General features: G+C 41.3%; 1 protein-coding gene across 6 annotated transcripts in view; it reads right to left on the reverse strand.

Annotated features, from left to right (window-relative positions):
• The window catches only part of CD37 (CD37 molecule), an 89,916-nt gene that overhangs the window by 7,525 nt on the left and 57,678 nt on the right, over positions 1-24,713 (reverse strand). For all 6 annotated transcript variants that reach the window (XM_075605482.1, XM_075605484.1, XM_075605480.1 and 3 more), the window contains 6 exons: positions 19,305-19,377; positions 16,923-17,047; positions 11,851-11,925; positions 7,355-7,459; positions 5,916-6,140; positions 5,275-5,358 (listed from right to left, as the gene is read on the reverse strand). In XM_075605482.1, coding sequence (XP_075461597.1) covers positions 5,275-5,358; positions 5,916-6,140; positions 7,355-7,459; positions 11,851-11,925; positions 16,923-17,047; positions 19,305-19,377 — 687 coding nt within the window. The remainder of the gene's footprint in view (positions 1-5,274; positions 5,359-5,915; positions 6,141-7,354; positions 7,460-11,850; positions 11,926-16,922; positions 17,048-19,304; positions 19,378-24,713) is intronic.

The raw sequence follows: 24,713 nt of genomic DNA on the forward strand, positions 1-24,713 counted from the left end.
AGTGGCCTCGCTGGCAGTAGAGAGGGTTAAACTTTACCCCAAGAGCAGCCATTATGAATATTCACTTATCCAGCAGCTGAGGGGCAGTTACCTTGCCAGTATTCCACATAGAAGTCTCTGTGTGCCACAGCCAGGGGAAAATGTAAACTGGTTAACACCAGAACACGCACCAAACAGCATTCAGCACCATGTTCCATGCCCAAATTCTGGGTTTCTGATCAATTAACTAGCAAAGAAGCAATCCTTCTGGTACATGAGAGATCTTACATTAACAACAAATATACATTCAGAATCCATTAGCATTCTCTTGACTTTCTTTAGTATAGGACTGGGCACCTTTATTACACTGACCAAGAATTCCTCAACATGATTTATTTGACCCCAAAAAAATGACAACGAGAAAAGTGCGTGAAATTCACTTTGAAATGTCTTTCGCTGTTTTAACGAAGCAAACATTAGTGGTGTTACTTTGTAAATTCATCTATTATTATGTATCTTTCATGTATTTGTATTAACATAGTGTTGGCATTATTACTCTTAGGTTGGAGATATGACATGTAACAGACATATTAATATGTCGTAGGCATGTCTGGCAACATAGGCGTAAAAACATGTCAGTGTTATGGGAATAATGTTAAGAATCCTGGTAACTCCAGATCATGTAGAATTGTGGCAGGGAACAGCTTACAGTATTCCACACAATCTGAACATGAAAGGAAAACGTGACCGGTGGAAGAGAGTTGGGGGAACAGAAAAGGGTGGTAACAGGGATTGTGCGAAGAAGGGTTTAGCACACACAGGATTACTGAGAAAAACTATGAGACAGATGATTAGATAGAACGGAGTGAAGGGCAAAGGATTTGTTATAACATCTTTTTTGCAGGGCCCTCTGACGAAGCACTTGCTATCCAGGAAAGCCAATGAAAACAAAATGGCTGTTACTCCGAGCTAGCAATGTCAAGTTGGGAGAGATCAGTTTACAGGCATCCAACAGGGTGCAATGAGATTGAAAGTCTCCATAAACGTGTTAGCAGTATACCTGCTTCAATCTTTACATAACCATTTATTAATCATTATGGGGCTACTAGCTGCATACATGTATGAACTAAAGCAGAGAGCGCCCCTTCTCTGAACCGAATGTTCTCAATGTAAAATGCCCACAGCCTTCTTCTCACTTGGTGTCATCAAAGTGCAATTGTTGAGGTGGGCCTGCAGGTCTCGCTCATACATTAGAAGCCAGGAATCGTAATGTATATAATTCAGAAGAACTATAATATTGCTCTAATTTAGCTTGCCAGGCAGGTAAATACTTGAACGAAGTTGTTCGCCCATAAATTCTTATATATCTTGGTGTATGCCTGGTGCAAAGATGCAGTGCCGTACTATTTGGCCGCCTGTGTATGCTTTTGCCATCTCTATATAAATCCTACAAGATAAAGGCAAAAAAGAGGCTAAGAGTTTACAAGAGGAACGTAGAAAGACAAGCACAGCAAGTCAGCGCCACCCGTCACCACAACTTGGAAGTTTACAACACGCCCCGAAGAGACACAGAGACAAAGCAGTAAGGAACTGAAAGAGAGGAACACAAAAGTAGGCTGTGCAACTAAGAGTGAGAGAACAATACTGTGCAGGTGTGTCTAGAGAAGAGGAACAGACAGAGAGAGCTGAATAAGAGATGTAATCAGCAAGCTGACGATCAAAGTGTTTCCTCTCTTGAAAATGACCATGCCGCACTTTACAACCATAAAGCAAATCTAGCACACAGTTACTACTATTCTAATCTATAGTCACCATCAGGAGGGTCCTTGCCCACGCTGGAGACTTTCTAAGGGTATAGGGAATCAAGAACAGGAAACTTAGGTGAGCAGCAGTAATTATAGTCAGGAGCAATAACATGTTTTATGGGTCCTGAGTCTCTAAGTGCATGAAGCTTTAGATAATTGGGCAAATGTAGTCAAACTCGTTAGGAGCTTTATACTTACTGCATGTTTATTTTCAAGTTAGGATCCTGAATGTTGAGGTCTATGTATTATCAAGTTAAAAGTTGTACAAATCTGGGGTAAAACAATAGAGATGGGCGAAATTCTGCGGATTATTTTGCCGAAAACCGTTCCGCACACCAAAATACACAAACGGATTTCATGTTTGAGGATCCGGCCGGATTAATTAGAATTGACTGAAATCCAGTGGGATTTTTGGCAATCAGCAGGTGGATTCAGAATCCATTGCCTGCGGATTGTTAAAAAGACAGGCACCCCCCCCCATCCTCATCCTACCTAATTTTGTTACCTGTCGCCAGTTGTATATATATCCCATCAAGCGTCACCCCAATTAAATTAGGGAGGCATGTGCCTACATATCCACACATGCCTCTTCTGAAAAAGGAGCACCCCTGAGGTACCTGACTGGGAGATATGCTAATGGCTATGCAAAGTATATTTAAATGAGTCCCGTCCCACACTTCCTAAAAGGATTTCCATTCCAACTATACAGAGTTGATAATAAGCCTAAGGCAACAACCCAATGACTAGAATGGTGTCAGACCCATCAGAACCAGAATCCACAACCACTGCTTTTTTTTTAGGCCACAGCTCTATCAGTGTGAGCTAAACCAGCTGATAGGGAGTATTACTGTCACATCCTACGTTTGAGCTGCTTGCTGCTCACACATATGTACTATTCACAATACATATACATATGTACTCACACACAATCTAGCTATTAGCGTATCTCCCAGGTATCTCAGATGAGTTCCACAAGGAACATTAAACTGTCAACCAGGAAGTGGAAGGTGTCTGCTTTCAAAGATAGCCAGGGGGGGGGAGCAGCTACAGGTATATGCACTCATCTTGGTGCTAAATGACGGATATGCACAAAGGTGGCTGCGGTATAACAGAACAGGGACAAAAATATTCACTGTTCCATCTGTCAGCGTGCCAGACACATACTGAATTGAAATACTTTATTTTACAATAAATAAAACTCTACTAACTGCACGAAGCAATTCCACTTGCTTCCCACAGCACACAAAGTGTTATTGGGTTGGCATATCTAAGGCACCTTAGGAATGGGTTATGGTGTCAGACCCAACAGGATCTGAATTTGAACCCACACAATCTCTGTTTTTCAGAGCAACAGCTCTAGAAGTGTGAGCTAAATCAGCTGATGGGTTGCAGTGCACACCGTCTCCTAACAGCATACCTCCAAGGGATATCTATTTTGTTGATTGTAACCTTGAAAGCCTATGTACTGAGCGCTATGAGTTACGTAGGCCAGGTGACATTAAATACAAGTTTAACAGAACATGGGTAACCTCGGCCAACTGGGTCAGAAGAACATGGGTGCCACCTCTGCTGCTCTAGGGATTAGTACTGTGGTTTTACAAGCAAGCACTATTATTATTATTTGTAGACGAATATTCTTGGTACTATCTGAATGTTATACATCTTCTTCTTATTAGACCAGATATGTGCAATCTCATTTATATAGATTATACAGGAAGCATTAAATCCCTTTAATCCCATTAAATCCCTTTGCAAAGGTTTATGATACGGTTCCACAGGTAAGTGTACAAAATAAAGCAAATTGGACTTGGTAAAAATATTTCCTAGTTATCAGTTTAATGTTCCTTGTGGAGCACACCTGAGATACCAGTGAGATAAGATAATATCTAGATTAGCTAAATTTATGAGCAGTGAGCAGCTCAAATGTATAATGTGACAACAATGCTCCCTATCAGCTGGTTTAGCTCACACTGCTAGAGCTGTGGCTTAGAAAAGCAGTGTTTGTGGGTTCAAGCCTTGTTGTAGCTGACATGATTCCAGTCATGAAGTTGTTGCCTATATAGTTGGTATGGAAATTTTCTCTTGCTCTTCCAGATGGATTTTCATTGCCTCGAAAGAAAGAAATCTGTGGTTACAGATCTCACTTTTGAGTAATCTGTGGATCAAAGGAACTGCCGGATTCGAAGTGGATCCAAATTCGCAAAAAGAATTTGCCCATCTGTACAAAACAATTGCACCAGATGCATCAAAGAAAAGAAAATCCACTGATTTCAATGGGATTATTTTCTTTGCTCTACATGGCGCAATTATTTTACCCCAGAATTGCACTACCTTTGCTTTGATATATAGACCTCCTTGAGTACTGCTTCCTGAAAAATCCAGCACACACACAAACAGCATTAATATCACACAGGATAAAACCTGACGGGGAAGAAGAGGATATCATCTGAAGAACTTCTGTTTAATCTCCTCTCCAGAGCCAAAACCAGCACCTGACCCACGAATTGGAGGAACTGAGAGGCAAGGGAACATATGCATAAACACAGCTGCTTAGTATATCCTTATCCAGGATGAATGCAGGTTGTGGCAGCCTTGGTGAGCAATAGTTGCACATGTACTTCTTAGGAACTGCAATAATGCCCACAGCAGTAGATAGGTGTTCATTTTCTTAAGTAATAGACATCTGTGTAACTGTAGCCCCAGAGGAATGCACAATTTGAATACATTTGGATTATAAAAACTGCACCCTGTTGAACAGTAATGTATTTCTAGCACGTTCCTAATTTCTATTTTACAGAAGAAAAAAAATTCTAAATACAACAATCTATTCCTAGCACAAATTTCCCATCGATCTCAAAGTAACAGTTTATAAAGTTCTCTTACATACAGTAGGTTTAAAAAGGAAACATAAACAGCTTGTTGTAACAAACTCTGAATTCACTTTAAAGACAGCAAAACCAAATTCATCCTATTTTTTTGTCTTAAGATAAAGGCCGCGCTTATAGCGCTGGCGACGGTGACCAATGACGTCACCCGTCGCCATTAGCGAAAGTTGTAAAAAAAAATTAACGACGTCGCTGGAGACAAGGCCAGTGATGTCACGAAAGGGGCGGGCAGCGCAATCTGATTGGTTTAGAGACAGTCACATGTGGCGACTGTCTAAAAAAATCAAATTTACCCGGCTTCAACATTTTTGGTCGCTCCGTCACCGTCGCGCTTACTATAAGCGCTTGCGACGGAGTCAATGTATTTGTTTCGGAGCGACGTCGCATCGCCAGGCACTATAAGCGCAGCCTAACTAACACAACACAGTCGTTTTACAGTAGTAGTAACCATAGTCATATTAGATGAGATTGCACATGAGGACGTGGGACAGGTTATCATTAACACAACCTGGTACCCATGAGGGAGTAAATGTTATATAATGGCTGACCAAGTCAGGCATTGTAATTGGTCGGTCAGCATCATGTGAAAAGTTTTTGACACTCACCTCCAACAGAGCAATTCCTATGCACAGTCCGACGATACTAAATATGTTATTTATAAGCCAGTTCTCAATGATGTCCATGCAGCCCTGATATAGGAAGACACATGAAAAGAGAAGACGTCAAAAAAGAGCAGAGCTTCTAATACCCAAACGTAACCACCTACTATCAAGGACAGCAGCAAATTACCTATTTAGAGATACGTGGAAGTACAGCTATTCATTTATTTTTCTTTGTAAACTGTGGCTCACTAACCCTAAGGTTTGGAAGCAAGGTCCTCAAAAGATTACTCTGAATCCTACCTTCCTTCCAGCAGAATAATATGAGGATATGGCTCGGCAAGCTAATGATGGATAAGGCCAAGGAATACAAGACATCTATAACCTGTCCTAGACAGAACTGCAAGTTATAGAGGATTTATTTGTGATGATATAGGATGGCATGGTACTGATGGGCTGGTTAGCTGAATATTGAAAATCTAACACTGAGCCAAAGTGAGGCTCTGTTGATATGCGAAACTCAAGGGAAATGCCACCTTTGCCCTTCGCTTAGTGTCGACCTAAAAATGCATCCCTTTCTAACATATTCCATTTGTATCCCTACTAAAAGTTCATTTGCAAACTCTTCGTCATTGGTGCAAACTCACTGTCTGATACACCGGCCACTTGCCCCGGGTAGTAGCTTCACAGAATCCACTCTTGGGTTTAGTGTCACTGCTGCTATCCATGGAGAAGTTAGCACTGCTGTTTGGGTAGTGGAGGACAATAGACGTATTTCTGCAGGAGCAGGGATACAGGCTAAGTGAGGTATTGTGCTTGATCTCATCATTCTTCATCCAGTCGTCAGGAGTACTCCAACCACAGCACTTCATCTGTAAGGCTCATCAACTTAGTTTGTGGGAGGGTAGGAGGGTAGGAGGGTGGGCAAGAAGGTGAATGCAAAACACACACACACACAGGTAACAGGGAGTCAGATGTGACAAAGCAGGAGGAGCTAAGATTAAGAAGACAGAGAAACAGTATGAAAGAGCAAAACAAGGGGACCGTTGTATTAAACTTTCCTGGCTGCAAAATGTGGGGCAAAAAAAGTGCACCAGATTTATCAAAGAAACAGAATCCCATTAACATTGTTGTTTTTTTAATTTTCTTTGATTTGGTGCAGTTTCCTTGCTTCACTTACACCTGAATCTCGCAGCCAGGAGACTTCGATATATCCCCCTGAAACGCTGAGCCATAGACCAAACATGAGTAGGAAAGTAGTGGCAAACTGAGGCTTTGTCCAGGTGCATAGTAGCTTGTAGACTCTTTAGCACAAGTAAACAATGGTTAGAACCTATCTCCAAGATCAAAATAGAAGTGTTGCACTTAGTATTTAGTGGCATTAGTTGTTGATATGAGAGCCATGTACAGCACTGAATACACAACCATCACTGTCTTAACATATCGGTATTAGTACTAGTATTGGTGAGTTAAGCGTTCATTTAATGTTGGGTATGTTTCCTAAATATAGGGATTACATATTATTCTACTCTTGTGGGGAGTGTGCCAAGGAAAATAGATTAGCAGCACATACAGGATTGTGACGCTGTCTTCTCCTTCCTAGGGATGCTGTACACCCTATATTCATATGTATCTAACTAGGGGCCAGAGAGGTAGCTGGAAGTTGCAGATACAGTAGTAATGAGTCTGCGTTGTTATTCAGCCGGATACTATATCTGTTGCCCCTGGTATTGTTCTTCCAGATAACACAACATAAGCCACTATAACAGAATATAACAGGGTTTCCACAATATTCAATGGTAGTGAGGGGGCAGAATATCACAATATATCTCATCATTATGCACCAGCCCAGCCTACAATCTCTGTGTATGGAGTTATACTGCTTACTATGATGTTTATTTGTATGACTCGTTTTTGCTTTCTTAATGTAACGATGTTCAGTAGAATTGAACAAAAACAGATGGCGCCCAGGTCTCACACAGCCTGGATCCCACCAAGCTACAGTATGTAAAACGTAATGGCGGCCCAAAGCTACCTCAGCTCAAGGCCGTCACTGGAATAGCAGCCCCTCTGCCCGCATACGTACCTTTTCCTGGGTAAAGTCCCAGATCTCCTCCAGATCCGTTTGTTTTTTAGCTATCCCATAGCTGTTTATCATACCTTCAACTTTGTTTCCAAGAACGCCTTTCAGCTAGAAAGAAAACCCAAGCAAAGAATAGGAGTCAGAATCAGATGCAAAATGTCTAGGCACCCTGGCTCTGAGAACACTGTCACTTGTGAAGAAATGGTTTCTACCTCCTCTTCATTTCTAATATATAACTTTACTTTTATAATGTTTGAGAAAAGTGGACTTTTCAATCTAAAGCAGCAATCCCCCCCCCCCAAAAAAAAATTGAAGTCATAACATAACCTCACGGTTGTGCTACTCTTTTTTTCTTTCACTTGCACCAGTGAGTGTGACTGGCAGCAGCCATTTTAACCTCCCAGGGAGGCTCATTTTCATCACCAGATATCCTCAGAATTCAACAGGATATCCTCACGGAAGAAAACGGAGCACAGCGATGCAGCAATAAGGGGGCTAGATACCGGTATAAAAGTCCTTTATTCCATGGTAGACATCATGGCATGGGATAGGTTAAAAATCTCGAACGCGTTTCGGGCCGTCGCCCTTTGTCAACGACAAAGTCGTGATGTCTACCATGGAATAAAGGACTTTTATACCGGTATCTAGCCCCCTTATTGCTGCATCGCTGTGCTCCGTTTTCTTCCGTGAGGATATCCTGTTGTTTGCCTGTCTCAACGTGATGCACGCCGTGGTATCCACCGCACAAGACAACTCTCCACTGTGAGTACCCCCATCAGCTCATTACGCTTTGAGAGTCATATATTTTGTGTCTTCTCTCCAGGGGAAAGTTATATACTGTACACTGGGAGGTCAGAGATTTGTTACTGACTCTCACCAACATAGCACAGTTTCCCCACATCTTAGGAGATATGAATAGAGACACTGTTCACATATACATTTGCAGAGAGTGGTGTTTACCTGCCTTCCTCATTTAGAGGGTTTATATCAATTGGACGCCTAGAGATTCCCTACAGCTGAGCACGGTGCACTAGGAACGCTGTTTCCTAGTACCCACAAATATCCTCAGAATTCAATTACATTATTTTAAAAGGGCAGGATTGCTAAGAACAGCAGCAACGTGACTTTGCAATGGTAACAAGAAAGGAGACATTTCTTTTTTAATGAGTAGAGCAGATTGCGTCTTGTGAAATCATTATATTAGATCACTATTTTAGATTAAAAAAACTGGATTGCTAACATAGAAATTAAGGGTGGGCACTTTTCACTGGTGTTTTGGCTTTGGTTCTAAAGAAAAGTTGGATTTTAGTTTTATAGGAACTTGACTGGTTTTGGTTTTTCCATTCTTAAATTAAAATTTTTGCCAAATTTAGGTCATACTGGCCAATGTGTGACAGCGTGTACCAAGAAGATTAGAGAGAAAATAAGAGCTATCTATGCCACTGACTTGCATCTGCTTAAGGGCAGGACACACCCAAGCGACGGGAAATAGTAATCTGAATGTTTTCATGGAAGGTAACACCTATATTTGTTTACAATGTCAAGTAAGGACTAACGCCTATGTGTCTTAAGTGGTGCTACTCCAAACGCACTTTCCAGTGCTGGAAGACCCATGCAGTCCAATCAAGTGAATGGGCCTTTGGGGGGCTTATGAAATAGCACTACTTAATGTGGCCCTTATGGCTCATACACTTGAATGGCACTGGCAGGTATTTTATAGCCCTTCTAACAGGCCTCGTCGGCTCACACCTTTCTCCTTTGCAATCTATCCACAATTCTGCTGCTGGAATCATTTCACTGTCTCCCAAAACCGTCTCTGCTCATCTCCTCCTTCAATTCCTCTCCTGACTTTCCATCACATTTCAGATCACCTAGAAAATTGTCCTCTCCACTCATCTGCTCCTCCCTACCTATCGGCTTTGATCTCTCGTTATGCCCCTGCTCATCTCCTGTGCTGTAGCCGTAACTGTCTCCTTTTCACCCGTGTCAGATCTACTGCTCTATCTTGCCCTAAACCTTTTTCTCTCATTGCCCCTTTCCTCTCTCCCCACCTTTAAGTAAAAACTTAAATTAAGCATCCCAATAGCCTGGACTCATGGCTGGTGTCCCACACCCACCGTCACTCCTACCAACCATTGTGGCCAACCATTGTGGCCAAGCACTTATTCCCTCACCTGCTGTCTCTGTAAGTCTCCCAACATACCACTTAGATTGTAAGCTCTCCGGGGCAGGGATTTCCTTTCCTATTGTCTGATTTTGTTTGGGGTACTTATTGTATTATAATTCCCTGTACTGTACTCTTTTTTGTATAGCGCCGAGTACAGCTGCGGGTGCTATATAAATAAAGATATGCATACATACATTGCACCACTTAGTAAATATGTACCAAAATAGGAATCAAAAATCTATGTTAAGTCATCCCCAGTAATAAACGTCCCGTTTTCTCCTGTACAGGTATACTGCAATGTTTCTTGATCTGCATGTCTCTCCTGTCCAACTATAGCTTAATTTGACAATTGTAGGTGATGTTACAAACATATTTGCTGCTGATACTTTAGTGGCATTGCATTGTCCTGTCATCCAATGAGAGTTGAAAGTCGTGTTACATTCTATTTGAGTGGACCCACTGATTCTGTATATTATTTGTCCCAGGTTTAGATATATATGCTGTTTAATAGCTCAGGCAAAGGAAATTCACATATTAAAGCATAAGAACATGTTTTTTTTTTAATAGGTGGGAAACAGGGGGCTCCGGAGTTGAACCACATTAATTTCACAGGGACTCCCTGCTTTCCAAGATACATACCTCTGTATGGGGTCAAATGAAAAGAAAAAAGAGACAGCACACAATCTCTCATAGTGTGTAAATGTATCATTATAATGAAACAATAATTTGTGGTAATATATGCACGTGCAGAAAAAATCAATTAGTTAGGCAGGGCATGTTTTGGGTACTTGCTACCGCTCAGCTACCCAAACGGTCCACGCCGGGAATAGCAGCTGTCCTTCCAGGCTCCCGCTGTAGTCCCCGCGGACGTTCCTGTTTCAGGCTGTCCAGGGAACCAATGCAGGCACTCGGCACTGGCGCACGTCCACGCGTGCATATATTACCACAAATTATTGTTTCATTATAATTATACATTTACACACTATGAGAGCTCGTGAGCTGCCTCTTTTTTTATTTTCATGTGATCTCTATGGTGTCGGGCGCCCAACTGTGACGAGCAGCAGACTCTCTCAACACATGAGCTTTTAAAAACAAAGTTGTTTTTTTTTTATAGTTATCACAAATCTTTGGGTGCACTTTTAAAAGCGATTTTTTTTATGGTTATTATTAAGATTATTTAATATCACAATACCGTATATACTATAAGCCACTATTATTACACAGTTTGTGCGCAGTTATATATTTTTTCTTTACAATTCTCTGTATGGGGTATCGGTAGCAGCAACACTGGTATAAAGGTCCTACTCACGCAGGCTTATAGGAACCCGCAAGGGATGATGTCACAGCTACCTATTGGACAACATGATGTGGTACATGTAAGCCACCATTTCGATAGCCCCAGACAACATACCCGGGGCTGTTACGGGCAACCCCTACGTAGGTAAATATCTCAGGAGCAAAAATGAGCACAGTTCAGCTTCGGAGACTCCCTGCTTCAAACCTATAACTGTAAACACGCACAACCCTGAGGAAGGTCCCTCTACGTGGACCAAAACGTCAATTTCTGTGCCCTGTGTTTTCAATTCACTTTAGTGAACACTACCCTCCTTGTGCTGTCTCCTTATTGCCGGACCTACATTGGGTAACTATACCTATTCATTGCATATGGGATAAGCACCAGGATTAACTGGATACTACGTGAGTGCCAACGGTTGCATATTTTGACTATAACTGTAAACAAAATGTAAAAAAATTAAAAAAAGAGTGCAGGATTGCTGCTTTATACTGCTATAAAGCTAAACATGGCATACCCTCTGGATGTTCATTTGCATCTTACTACCCAGAATCCTTCTTTGCAACTTAACTGATTTAAGACATGTAACAATAGGGTGATTTAAGGAGGTTTGGGAACAAGAGAAAGGAATACACACATACACATGGGCATTCTATCAATGATTTTCTGTATCATAAACGACATCAGAGAAAACATATTCCCCTGTTCTTTTTTTAAAATGTCATTATTATAACATTTATAAATTCAGTATGTTTTTAAAAAGTGTATAACATGTACAGTAAGTACTCTTTTTTTAGTGCAGCTTTCCTGTAAGGGAACTTCAAACAGTGAGAAAGCAGAAACGTGATAGAACTTGCCTAATTAATAGGAAGAGTTACCCAACAGGATTGCAATATACATTGTGGGAGACAGTACTGTGCACAATGTTAACATTATAAAATAAAATTGCAAACCAAGATTTCTAACTGATAGTAGTACAATGTATTAAAACCAATGCTGCGTTTCACGTGTATAACAGTACAGTACTTGGCTACTTACAGTATTACTCTGGATGTAGATCAGCACTCCCAAGATAATCTGAGTAGCAAACAGCAGGAGGAGGAATGCAAAATACTGCAGAGATGATTAAACAAATGGCAGAGAAAGGAAGAGAAGACAGAGGAAAATAACACAGGAGAGAGAAGGATGAGAGAGAGAGAGAGAGAGAGAGAGAGAGAGAGAGAGAGAGAGAGAGAGAGAGAGAGAGAGAGAGAGAGAGAGAGAGAGAGAGAGAGAGAGGATATGAGAGAGAGGGAGAGAGAGGGGGATAAGAGAGAGTGACAGGGAGAGGAAGAGAGCGAGAAATGGGGGCAACAAAGAAACAAAAAGATGAGAAAATAGAAAGGAAGAAAAAAAAAAGAAATATGGTTATTTTTGTCTCATCTATTTTTTTGATTTACATGATAACCACCTCACTGTATAATCATGTTTGCTCAGCTCCCTCTTTGTTCTCTCTTTCTCTCTCTTTTCATAGTCCATGCCCTTCAACTGGGAAAGAAACAATGCTTGTAATGGCTAGGAACAAAGAAGCATGGCTACTGCACAATGCATTCAGAGCCCACAGCAGTAAGTGGGACTGAATGGGCACTTTCACTGGTGTTTTGGTTCTAAAACTTGATTGGTTTCAGTTTTGTAAACAAACAATAAATATATATATATATATTTTTTTTAATTCAAACATATGTGCCCATCCTTAATAAAGAGATGTGCACCTGTACATTTACATATATATATATATTCAGTATTGTCTCAATAGTAGTGTACAATAAAGTAATGGAAAAGACTGGCACTCATGGGGGTTTGCAAACTAATGTGTATCTTTATTAACAGTGGACTGGCGTTTCTGTCCTAAATCTGGAACCTTTATCAAGATACCTCTATCAACAATAACTCCCAAATAAATAACTGGGCCTAGACATCAGAAAGCGCATGTTCAGACAGGGACAGGGGCGGAAACCGCTGGGTGGTAGCTAAGAAACCAGTGTAAACAAAGAAATTGCAGTGATCCTGTCACTAAGACAGGTTAAGGGCACGAGCAACAAAAGAATATGAGAGGACTTAAAGGAGTACTGTATGTACAGGTGAATACTTCTCACAATATCATTTGTCACTGTTCAAATTGATACATTCCCAGAGAACATGTAGCATAGAGCAACATTCATAATGACCTTAATAGCAGGTTATAAAATAGATCTCAGTGGAGCTTGGATCTGTGGTGATGGGTATGTCTGGCCCTCAAACATTTTGTGGGTATAAAATAGGTACCACTGTTGTTCCGCTGCTCGTGCTAGACAGAGGTACTTCCAAGCAATTCCAATGGAAAGCCCAAAACCCATGCAGCTTACCACACACACAACTTTCTGTGTAATAGGCACAGATAGTATTACAGGAGTCAAAAACAAGAAGTGTACCTGGTAAATAGGCACAGTTGGAGGGTATGGAACCTGGGTGTACCTGCAATCACTTGGTGATCCTGTGCATTGCAGGGTACCTGGGTGTACATGGGCATTCCCGATGATGAAACCACAATGACCTCCAACAACGGTATTGTTATGTCAAGTGTCCAATATGCTGGGGGGGGAGGGGGTCTTCTCATTGTTATGTAGAAGTAATTTGGAGATTCTGTGAGGTGCATGATACCTAGGTGTACTCACACATTCCTGATGGTGAGACCGTGCTCACCTCTAACAAGGTTATCCCATTCTATTAAGTGTCCCGGATATTGCAAGACCTGCCCATTATTATGTAAAGTCACTTGACGGTTCCATGCAGTGTAGGATATCTCAGTATAATAAAATAGTTACGTTGGTTGGTTTGTGATTACCTCTACGTTGGTAGATCATGCTCTAGGATGGTAGCGGGGTGGGGTATTGTTCATGGAAGAATGCACTTGGTTGGAGACTCTCATTGAGTTCCTTGGTGCCACCATGTTGACAATAAATATCCATTTTGCTCCTGTTTGAAAAAAGCTGGACAGAGTGATTGACCCTGCGAGGAGGTGGTGAGACATGATCCTGTATCAAAGTACAGTATGGGGAACTGGTGGCCATTCCTGTAAAATTGTAGTGTTACCGGTTGTTCAATGTCACCATTTTTTTATGCGACTCAAATGGCTAAGCATTGCTGTGTCATTCTTGCTTTAAATTTCCTTTGTGTCTTGCCGACAAACCATAGGGGCAGATAACTAAAAATACCACATCTATGCTGCTACACAAAACTTTACTGTCCTGGCTAATGACAGATAAGAAAACATAATTTATAATTTGAACACCTTTACTTTACTCACGACAACTTCAACATTCACAGAGGTCTATAATGTTTTATAACCTGTGTAGCCAGGTATCCCCCTGGGCTACTAATCCTCTGCCCAACACATAAGCCCTGGTACCAGGACAGGCAGTGTTAGGGTTAAATCCATGCTCCTTGCTGCAGCAGTAAACAACTCCCTTGAGTGACAGGGGGTGGGGCCTAAGGCCTGGGTACTGCCCTATCAGGGGCTCAGACCTAGCACACTCCCCTGGATACAAAAGGGGATGCAGCCTAAATTCTATCGTGTTCTGTGCAGAGATGGAAGTGTGGAGCCAGGGCTCTGGTTCACCTTCCTTCCCCTCCCTCAGGGGAGTGGGATCAGCTACCCCACATTCCACCAGGGAGTATGTGAGTCTAGGATAGACCTTTGGGGCCTCAAGCCTTGGAGGTTGAGTCCAGGGACAAAGTGCAGCAAACTGCGAGGTGATCTTCTGCTGGGTTATGTAGGGTCCAGTGGGAGTGAGTCTCTCTTGCTGAGAGAGTATGCTGTGATGTGTTCCTGTATACTGCTGAGAAGAAATAAACACCAAGTTGCTGTTATATACTCCTGCCTGAGGCTGCAGTTTCTTCAGGGAGGGAGGGAGTGTTTTCCACAGGGGACTGCACCTATCCCTTTAGGCCCTGTGGGAATGGAGGCGCTGTGCCAGTGAGAAAGAACCACCCAGCACTGAAAGCCTGTCCTGTTAATCCACAAACAACACCGGCGGATGCTCAGGGCCTTCCTGTGAACTACCAGGTAACTGCAGGAAATCTCCCTTTGGGTGGGGGTAGATGGGTTACACCTATAATTAAGGAAAGTTACTTAATACTACATGCTCTCTGAGAATGTATACATTTGAGCCAAATAATATTGTGAGAAGTATTCACCTGTACTTACTTATTGAAGTCCTTTCAAATTCTTTCATTTAATCCTATACTTTTCTTGCTCTCGACCTACCTTGGTGACGGTATCACTGCACTATTGTTGTTTACATTGGTATTGTGTTTTTTGTTTGTTTTTACATCACTTGAACTGGAGGTTACTCCGGGGCTGATCACAGTACTCCCAGCTCCAGAGAAAACTCCGATTACAAAGATAACGATGCGCTTTCTGCGACTTTAAAAAAAAAATATGGCCACCAGGGTAACCATTAGAAAGCCACAGCATTATCCCATTCCGTTTTCAAAGCCATCATCTCTTTGATGTCTCATTCAGTCCAGTCCAGCTAGACCAGGCCTGCACAACACACGGCCCGCGACGGCTTCACTCACTGTGCGGCCTGCGACGGCTTTGCCCGTAAAAATGGGTAAACAGATCATTTATTTATGGGATGTAGGTTCTGGGGAGAGAGCTGCCTTTTGGCATTTAGTATTTTTTTTAATTGAAGAAATGTGCGTTATTTATGTCATTTTCCTGTGGAACGCATAGAACTGCTGTGGAAACGGACCTCAAATGTACATTCCACAGCATGATATACATTCCAAAGCCCGTATATGCAAGCTCCTCCCAAAGAGCACCCCACTGCTTCTCCCCCTTCCCCTTTCTGTGCTGATTATCCTAACCCCATCCCCACCAGAGCGTCTCTCCCTCTATATAGAGCTACAGCCATTACACAATACTTTTATTTACGTGTCTTCTCTGTACTATAATGATCAGGTAAAAGCAGTCCAACAAATCCAGCCTGGTTCCTGGAGTAACACCAGCATTGCTATCAACAGATCAAGGTTATGAGTGACGTTGCGAAGACTCCCCTGCTTTCTAAAGCATTGGGGGATTACTCGTACCTCCCACCTGCTCTTGCCTTTTTTCTTCTTCTTCTACAGATGCAAACAGTATGGGGAAACACCCTTCACACTTCCCCTTTTTATTCTTCTGAAATACTGTGGTATTGTAAACGTTGTAAAGATCAACAATCTGAAGTGTCACTGGGACCTATATAAAAATGATCATCAGCCTATGTTTAACTGGGACAGAGGACTTCATTGTACAGGGCTTACACTCAATCTAAGTAGTTACTGTAGATAGTGAAGATACTGTACACAATGGCTTTCCTCTAGTATAATCAACTGGCTCCAGGTGATCATGCCCAGGTCTGATTTCTCTCACTCAAAAATGTTTCCACTGAAGAGACTGTATTGATCTCCACAATGAGTTGGAGCTTACAAACCAGGACTGACATACCAGCCCCTCCTTGTTAACCAGGTGGCCTCCATATCTTGTGTACTAAGAAAAATAGTTCCCCCCATCTAGCACACTTCTATAAAAAAAGGTGACATCGGCAACCTAACTTCAAAACTCTGCAGCGCTCCGCTGCAAAATATATTTTATTGTCCGTTTTATATTCGTTAGGTCCCTATGGGTTGGTTCAAATGGATACCAAGGAGTACTATATATATATATATATACGACAGGAACAGAGTAAAAAGAAGGACAAATATTGATTACTTTAATTAGATGTGATTCTACTCATATTTTATGAGAAATAACATTGAAAGTAATTAAAAAAAAAAAAAGGGGGGGGGCACATCATGACAGGAATTTAGCTGTAAAATGCATTTTGTAGACTATCCCTGCTCTCACTGTACTGTCTATAGGAATGCGGGATTGTGTGGGTCACAATACAAAGAGGTAGTGATTTTCTTTTCACAGGGTCCTGACCAGAATCTAATAACAATGTATAATTTACCAGTATGAAAAACCAAGGGGAGGGGGGGATGGGTGGGGGGGTTAAAACTTTTTAAGTCTACAAACACCAGGGAAAAAAACATATGGTTTTGCTTACGAATCCCAGCATGCATTTGACTTCCTTGAGTGATCCGAGGCAGCCAAGAAATCCCAGCACCATGGTGAGGATACCCACGCCAGACAACACGTAGGACCAAACCTTCAAGGTGGGTGAGGAGGCCCCTGAGGGAAAGACAGAGGAGGTGGGGGGGGGGGGGGGGGAGAGACAGGAACTGGTTACACACCAATAGAAGAGCTGCATCATTCTCTTTCACTGCTTTCTTTAGAAAGATTTCAGCCCTAGCCCGGAGCGATCACGGTACAAAGAGCTGTGCGTGCTGGAGCAAGGCTTCGAATTTTCTTCCCTTCCACACATTCTCACAATCTTCTTTCTACAGTCTGTTTTGTATTCCCCCCCCCCCCCCCCTTTGAGTTGCTGTATTTCATCCCAATGTTTCCTTCCTTGCCGGCTTTTCTTTGCCCTTTTTCTTTCTAGGACTCAGTGTTCCCTATTGACAGTATGTTTAATTTTATGGAAATAATGTTAAATAGAAAGGGTTGAGACCTCAAACTGTTCTTGCTTCTACGCCAATGCTTCTTTCTCTGAACTCGGTTTGTTGGGAGGAGCAGCAGCAGCATTATGGAGCTCAGTAGAGCAGGTAGAGGGATTGTGTTTATTATTAGACTAATATAACAGGTCTCAAAAAATAGCAACAAAAAGGTGTATAGGGGAGAGTCAGTAAAACATGTATAACACAAATCCATAAATCATTACCAAAAAAAAAGGGTGTGTGCCGATCATGCGCATTTTAAGTGAAACGTCTTTGTCTTTTGTCACTGTTTTGTCACAGAAATTGTGTTTGTAATGGTGATGTTTTTAATTAAAAATCAAAACACAATTTTAGTGCCAAAACGCAAAGAAGTTTGACTTGGAACGTGTTTGAGCTATTTGCAGTTCTATATTTATAGTAACTGAATTCCTCGTGTGTGTGTGTGTGTGTGTGTCAGTCAGTGTGTGTGTGTGTGTGTGTGTGTGAGTCAGTGTGTGTGTCAGTCAATGTGTGTGTGTCAGTCAGTGTGTGTGTATGTGTGTGTGTCAATCAGTGTGTGTGCCAAAGGGGGAGGTGGTGGATGCGCATCACTCGGCAGGGGGGTGGGGGTTCGGCCTGGGCAGCAGCAGTGTGCAGAGCAGGGAGAGAGGTCAGAGCACAGGACAAGGGGAGAGGGTGGATAAGGGGGGGTTTGTGTTTGTGTGTGTGTGTGTTTCCCTGCCTGTCCAGCGCGGACTCCTCCTGGTGGAACCTGGCAACACTCACGGCCTCTTCTGCCAGGAGTGATGTCACTTCCGTCACCACTGGCTTCCGTCTCCAGTCAACACATTCACGCCGCTAAGGAAGTTTCACTTCAAAAATGTTTTAGTAGAGCGGCCTCCTAGCCTTGGCCTATTACCCATTTTGTGTGGGTACTGGGCAAATAGGAGATGGGGGCTACCTCGCAGCCTCCATGGTCATGCAAAAGTACAAGGATCCTTCTACGTTTGCACTACTAAAACATTTTTTGCCAAGTCCACTGGAGAGCCGTCTTCTTTCTTCCCAGGATTTCCTAACAAATGACGTGTACTTTTCACATCCTCCTCGCTGGTCAGAGGGCTTGGAATGCCTCGCTGGTCCCGTTGGCAGCAAAGAGGTAAATGAAGAGAAAAAGCACTTTCAATAAAAAAGGACTATAATAGTGATGGGTGAGTTGTGCAACCACAAATGTCTCAGTGCTATTGGATGTAAACAAAAAATATATAAGAGGCAGAATCATCCACCCGAGAGGCAGCTCCAAGTGCAGTACTTGGAAACATCTGCTAAATGGGAGTCTAACAACCCACAGAAGAGGGAGCCCACGAGGGGAGACAGCCCGGAAAGACGCCGTCCACCGCCGGAGACACACGGTCCCAGAGAGAGGTGAACTACACTAAGTCACATCGGAGGAGGCGGGTGAGCCTGAAGCTAACAAACTCTTCTCTCCTTGATCACAATGATTGTGATACATGCTTAAATTACTTGTTTTTATTGTAAGTGTTCATTTTTTAACCCTATAAAGTCGAGTTTTATATTGTACTGGTCTGCACTATGGTATCATTTCTTTTACATATACATTGTTGCTGAGCTGAGAATTGGAGACCCCATCACTGAGTGGAGAACAACATTTCTAGCAGAGACCATTGTGTGTCAAAACCGCTTGATTTTAACTTACATCTTGTAAGTAGGCATCACATACGAGCCAAGACAAAACATAGAATTTTCACACAAATTTAAAAACTGTCTACACTTAGATTGTTTTTTGTCTTTTTTGTTCTATTTCCCTCCATGCTCCCCCTGGATTACTACTGGAGAACAAAAAATATATGGCATGTAAGCTCCAGCCCTTCATCAAAAATGACTTCACTTACCCAACATAGATGCAAAACCGCTCCTATCAAAGAGGATCCAGAGTCCAAAACAGAACAGCAACCCTCCCAGTATCTACCAAGAAAAGAGAGACGTATGTTAGATTCGACAGCCAACATTATATTCCACTGCCAGCGCTGTAGGCGCCACTGCACCTTTTAATATTACACCAATGTCTTATCAGAGGGGCTGCCTAATGGAGAACCGAATGAAACAAATTACATTGATATGTTTGATAGGTCATAACAAGGTGATTGATGCCTTGATGTACATTTAATAAAAAAGGACTTGATATATTTAATGCAATAAAGATGGAGGTATGGGACACACCAAAAAGAATAGCATATACAGCTCAACCCCGTTAAAGCGCGATCTGCTACAACGCGGATCCGCTTATAACGCAGTCTGAGCGTTTTTTTGCATAACATACAAGCTCCACACACACAGACACACAGAGCATGACTACAGAATACCCTGGTTGGTATATATATAATAAATAATATATATTCTATTGTTTTTTTTGTTTTTTTTATCATCACATAAAGATATAACGAAGCAATCCATTCAAAGAATTTAACTTGACTAATTACATATCTTAATAGTACTGCTGAACCCCGTTATAACGCGGTGCTCAGAGTCCACCCGAAACCACCACGTTATAACCGGGATCGTGGGGAAAAAATGGCCACTGCAATCAGGGGTTCCGCATACGCCGGAGGGGAAGAGCTGGGATAAATGTAAAGTTATCTGCAACGTGTTAGCCGAGCTTAATAATCAAAACGAATAAACGATACCGTTCTGTGGCTAACGAAATGCTTTTATTTGTGCGAGCTTTCGAGATACACTGATCTCTTCTTCCAGCGGTGTTACAATGGATAAAGCAAGAAAGGTTTTTTTACTTAAAAACAGTGCATCTTGGAATGTATCTGTGACTGAAGCCTATCCATCCCCCTGTGCAATATGTATATAAGATACAGTGAGGCAGGCACTCCTCTAATGAGATAGAATTTAGACATGGCGTGTGCACATATCATATAGTCATCATAAAAATAGTATACATCACCAAAACAAGAAGCCTGTATAAGGACACAGCACATGGAGATAGGGGAAATAGGTTTGTAGTGTAGTCAAAGAATGAAACCAACTAATCTAATACCTCTGTGTGCTGTGTCCTTAGCCAAGGATTCAATTTGCAGTGAAGCCGCTTCTCCATGCAAGGAAGCCTCTGAGTTCTATTTAGTTGAATGGAGCACATATGGTTCCCTGCCATGGAGAAGCGAATTCACACATTGAAGGGCCTTAAAAAATATCTTTATGCTCCAACCTTCAGAGTATTTGTTATTTCATTACTTGAAGAATCTCTCATACATACCATTCGGAAACCATGGCTTGGGTCTGACCTCAGTATGACCTAGTTATAGCACATGAACCTACATACTAAATTCCTTAGGGGCTCAATAAATGCAATAGCAAGTATGGCCTATTTATAGCAAACTAAACTTAGAAGCTCAATAACTGGAACAGTAAAGGTTTGTTCATAAAAAAAACAAAGCATTCAAATGTTTACCTTGTTTTCCTTATTTCCAAAATCCATGCATTTGTAATTGCTATTATTTTGTATTGTTTAGAAAATTGGTGCAAAAACACGCTGATTGTGATTGATGTCAGCGCCAGTATTGGAGATTCCAGGGTACGCATTAATATTAGCAGTAGTTAAATTACCCCAGATCACCAAAATTGCTACTTTTAGCAACAAAATGATACGGAGAGATACTGAGACTGTGTTTTTTGCCATTAAACTGACGTGTTACTGGTATCCTATTTTGCTAAGCCGGGATGCACTGTGCAACATGGGGGGAGTAAGTTATATGGCGAATTAGAAAGAGTTCCTCAAAACATAATGAGATGTTTCAATTTCTGCACCTGGGGCCTTCCCTGCTCTCTCTTTCCTCACTGTAAAAAATATATCAGGTTTGAAGTTGCAGAGACTGAGCTACCTGTGCTGAAGCAGGGATATCCTTAAAATCTGACCGGTTGGTGGCCCTCGAGCACTGGGGTTGGCAACTTCTGCCCTAGTACCGCATTACTAATACCCGATAATATGTTTATACGTTCTAATTTAGTGGCTATGAGCATCTGACAATATGTTAAGATAAAACACAATTACATTCGTCAAACTGTGTATTGTACAGTTTCAAATAATATGACCACCAAATATAATCGAAACATATTAGCATTGCGTCTACAGCGTTTATTGTAGGAAGGAATAGCATGATATATACAGTAATAGTGTAACATATTAAATGAGGTTGAAAAAAGAAATATGTCCATCGAGTTCACACCATGAGAAAAAACTCTAAACATGATATAATAATGATTTACATTCATGGAGCCTTCTCATTCATAGTTATTTCATACTAGTTGTCTTTCACATCGTGCCTCATTTTGTGTTAAAGGGTCTTGCAAAATAAAGCAGCCTAAACCGTCCCTGCCGTGCAGTGCCAAAGCCACTGCAGCACGATGGTTTGGGGAAACAATACTTTATCCAGTTCCGTGATTAAAGACTTTTGGATATTGGCAAATCAGACCAAGGAAAGCAATGCATTTTCAGGGAGCTGAGGTCATTTCTGAGAATTGTGATTGTTTCCTGCAGTACTGTAGGTAAAACGTGCTCTAAAAGTCTTGGCACCATCATATAATTATCCTCTAACACAGGGGAGAAGGCTGAGGGGAAGCAGACAGGAAAATAGAGAGAATAATAGAAATTATTAGAGTTTGTTAATTATTTCCAGGATGGTACGCTCGAACAGCAGACCAGCCATGAGGCAAGGAGGTATAATGTAGCACATTGTGGGACTATATAGACTACAGGCGGTCCTCGGTTATTCACCGGAATCCGTTCTGGAAGTAGCGTTGGATAGTGAAACCGTTGTAAAGTGAGTCCCCTGTTAATCAGTTGGATAACGCATTCAGGCATCGGACAACGCATTCCGGCACCGAAAAACGGCCCACAGAATTGCATTGTAAAGCGTTTGATATGCCATTCGTTGTAAAGTGAAACGTTGAATAGCGAGGACTACCTGTACATGGAAAATGGGATATTCATTCCCAAGGAGTAATGGCACTTGAATCTCTGGGTGCCATCACCTTTCTCTAAACACAGCAGGCATGTTACCCTTGTGCTCAGGTCGGTATGCAATCAATAACCTAATAGGGCAGTATTCCAGTGGGGTAGCATGTGGCATCATCTATATTACTATTTAGGTGCACAGTTGAGGATTGGGGATTTGAAGACAAAATCGTAATGAAAAACATTTAAATCCACTGAATGAGATTCACTCCAAATGAATAAGGCTGTGCCAGTTTGTCTATGAAAACACAAAGAATAAAGCAAGACTGACAAGATAACTGTGTTTCATCATACAGTACCTGCAGCGTTCTGCATTATTCACAATTATATCCACTACCCTGCCCAACTGGGAACGTTAAAGCCTGACATTAAATAAGCACTCCCTTGCTGAGAAATACAATCAGCTAAACTAATAGGCCAAGTAAAAAAACAAACACTTTAAGCCATTCCATTTATTCCAAAACTAAGTACAGATGGTGCAGCAATTAGCATTTTTAATTAGGCAATTACTAGTATCATTGTTATTTATATGGTGCACACCTTCTCAACTGCCCTAACATCTGGAGATGAACCTGATATAAAGATAAGAGCACTATATAGAACTGCAACTAGAAATATAGGATGAATATCTCACCTAATTAGGATTTAACAAAGGTTGAACTCAATGGACTGACACTGTAAATATATATATATATATAAATATATATATAAATATATATATATAGTTACAGTATGTTGTACACTCCCTCCTAGGAGCAGCTTACAAACTATAGCTTACATTTGTATGTATTAAACATCATCTGCCATTTACCTGCCCAAGTTTCCAGTCTATCCAAGTCCCTCTGGAGAGAAATTACATCTGCTCTGATTCTACTACCTTACACAGTTTAGTGTCATCAGCAAAGATGGAGATTTTGCTCTCTATGCCAACCTCAAGGTCATTAATAAACAAGTTAAAAAGCAGGGGTCCAAGTACGATCCCTGAGGTACTCCACTCACAACTTCAGCCCAACCTGAAAAAAGTTCCATTCTCAACTCTCTGTTGTCTACCCTTCAACCAGTTTTCAATCCTGTTGTAAATATTTTTACAGAGCCCCATTTGCTTGATTTTGTACACTAACCTCTTGTGTGGAACCGTATCAAAAGCCTTTGGAAAATATATGTAGACCACATCAACTGCATTACCCTTGCCTACATTCCTACTTATCTCCCCAAAAAATTAATAAGGTTAGTTTGGCATTACCTATGCTTCATAAATCCATGGTGACTATTACTAATAATTTTGTTTTCCATTAGGTTTTCCTGAATATTATCCCGTACTAAACCTTCAAGTAGCTTCCCCAATATTGATGTTAGGCTTACAGGTCTAAAATTCCCTGGTTGTGATCTAGCTATCTTTTTAAATATAAGCACCACATCTGCTTTATGCCAATTTTGTGGTACTGAACCTGTGTAAATAGAGTCCTTGAATATTAAATGTAATGGTTTGGCTATTACTGAACTTAACTCCTTAAGAACTCTTGGATGTATACATCGGGGCCAGGTGCCTTATTTACTTTAATTTTATCTAGCCTCCAATGAACTTCTTCCTCAGTTAACCAATTGTTCGTTAATATAAAGGTTGTGGCTTCCTCCTGCGGCACTACAATTGAAATTGATTCTTCCCTGGTAAACAGAGAGGCAAATAATTTGTTTAATGCCTCTGCTTTTTCCTTATCTCCAATAATCTGCCTGCCCATATCGCACTGAAAGGGTACTATATTTTCTTTTCTGTTTTTTTTCTTTTTATGATTATTCCTCAGTTTATTAACATAATTTATTTCAAATGAGACAATGTTATGATCACAGTTTGCCAAATGTTCCTGGACTTGAATATTTGTTATTACTTCTACATTGTTTGATATTGCCAAATCCATTATTGCCCTTTTCCTGGTTGGTTCCACGATAATTTGGTCATGTAATTGTCTTTAAGCACCCCCAAAAACCTGTTTCCCTTAGTTGTAATGCTAATCTTATCGCTAAAAGTCTATGTCTGGATAATAAAAATCAACCAATATGCAAACATGACTTAGTTTTAATGCCTTCATAAACATCTTCCCATATAATAGGTTTTAGATCCTGTTTAACATAGAAACATACTCCACCTCCTCTTCCATTTGCTTGATTCTTCCGAAAACGGGAATAACCCTCTAAATTAACTGCCCAGTGATGAGTTTCATCCCACCATGTTTCATAATGCCTATGATATCATACTATTACAGCTATTAATTATAGCTATTAA

This window comes from Ascaphus truei, chromosome 6, assembly GCF_040206685.1.
Source record: "Ascaphus truei isolate aAscTru1 chromosome 6, aAscTru1.hap1, whole genome shotgun sequence".
Lineage (NCBI taxonomy): Eukaryota > Metazoa > Chordata > Amphibia > Anura > Ascaphidae > Ascaphus > Ascaphus truei.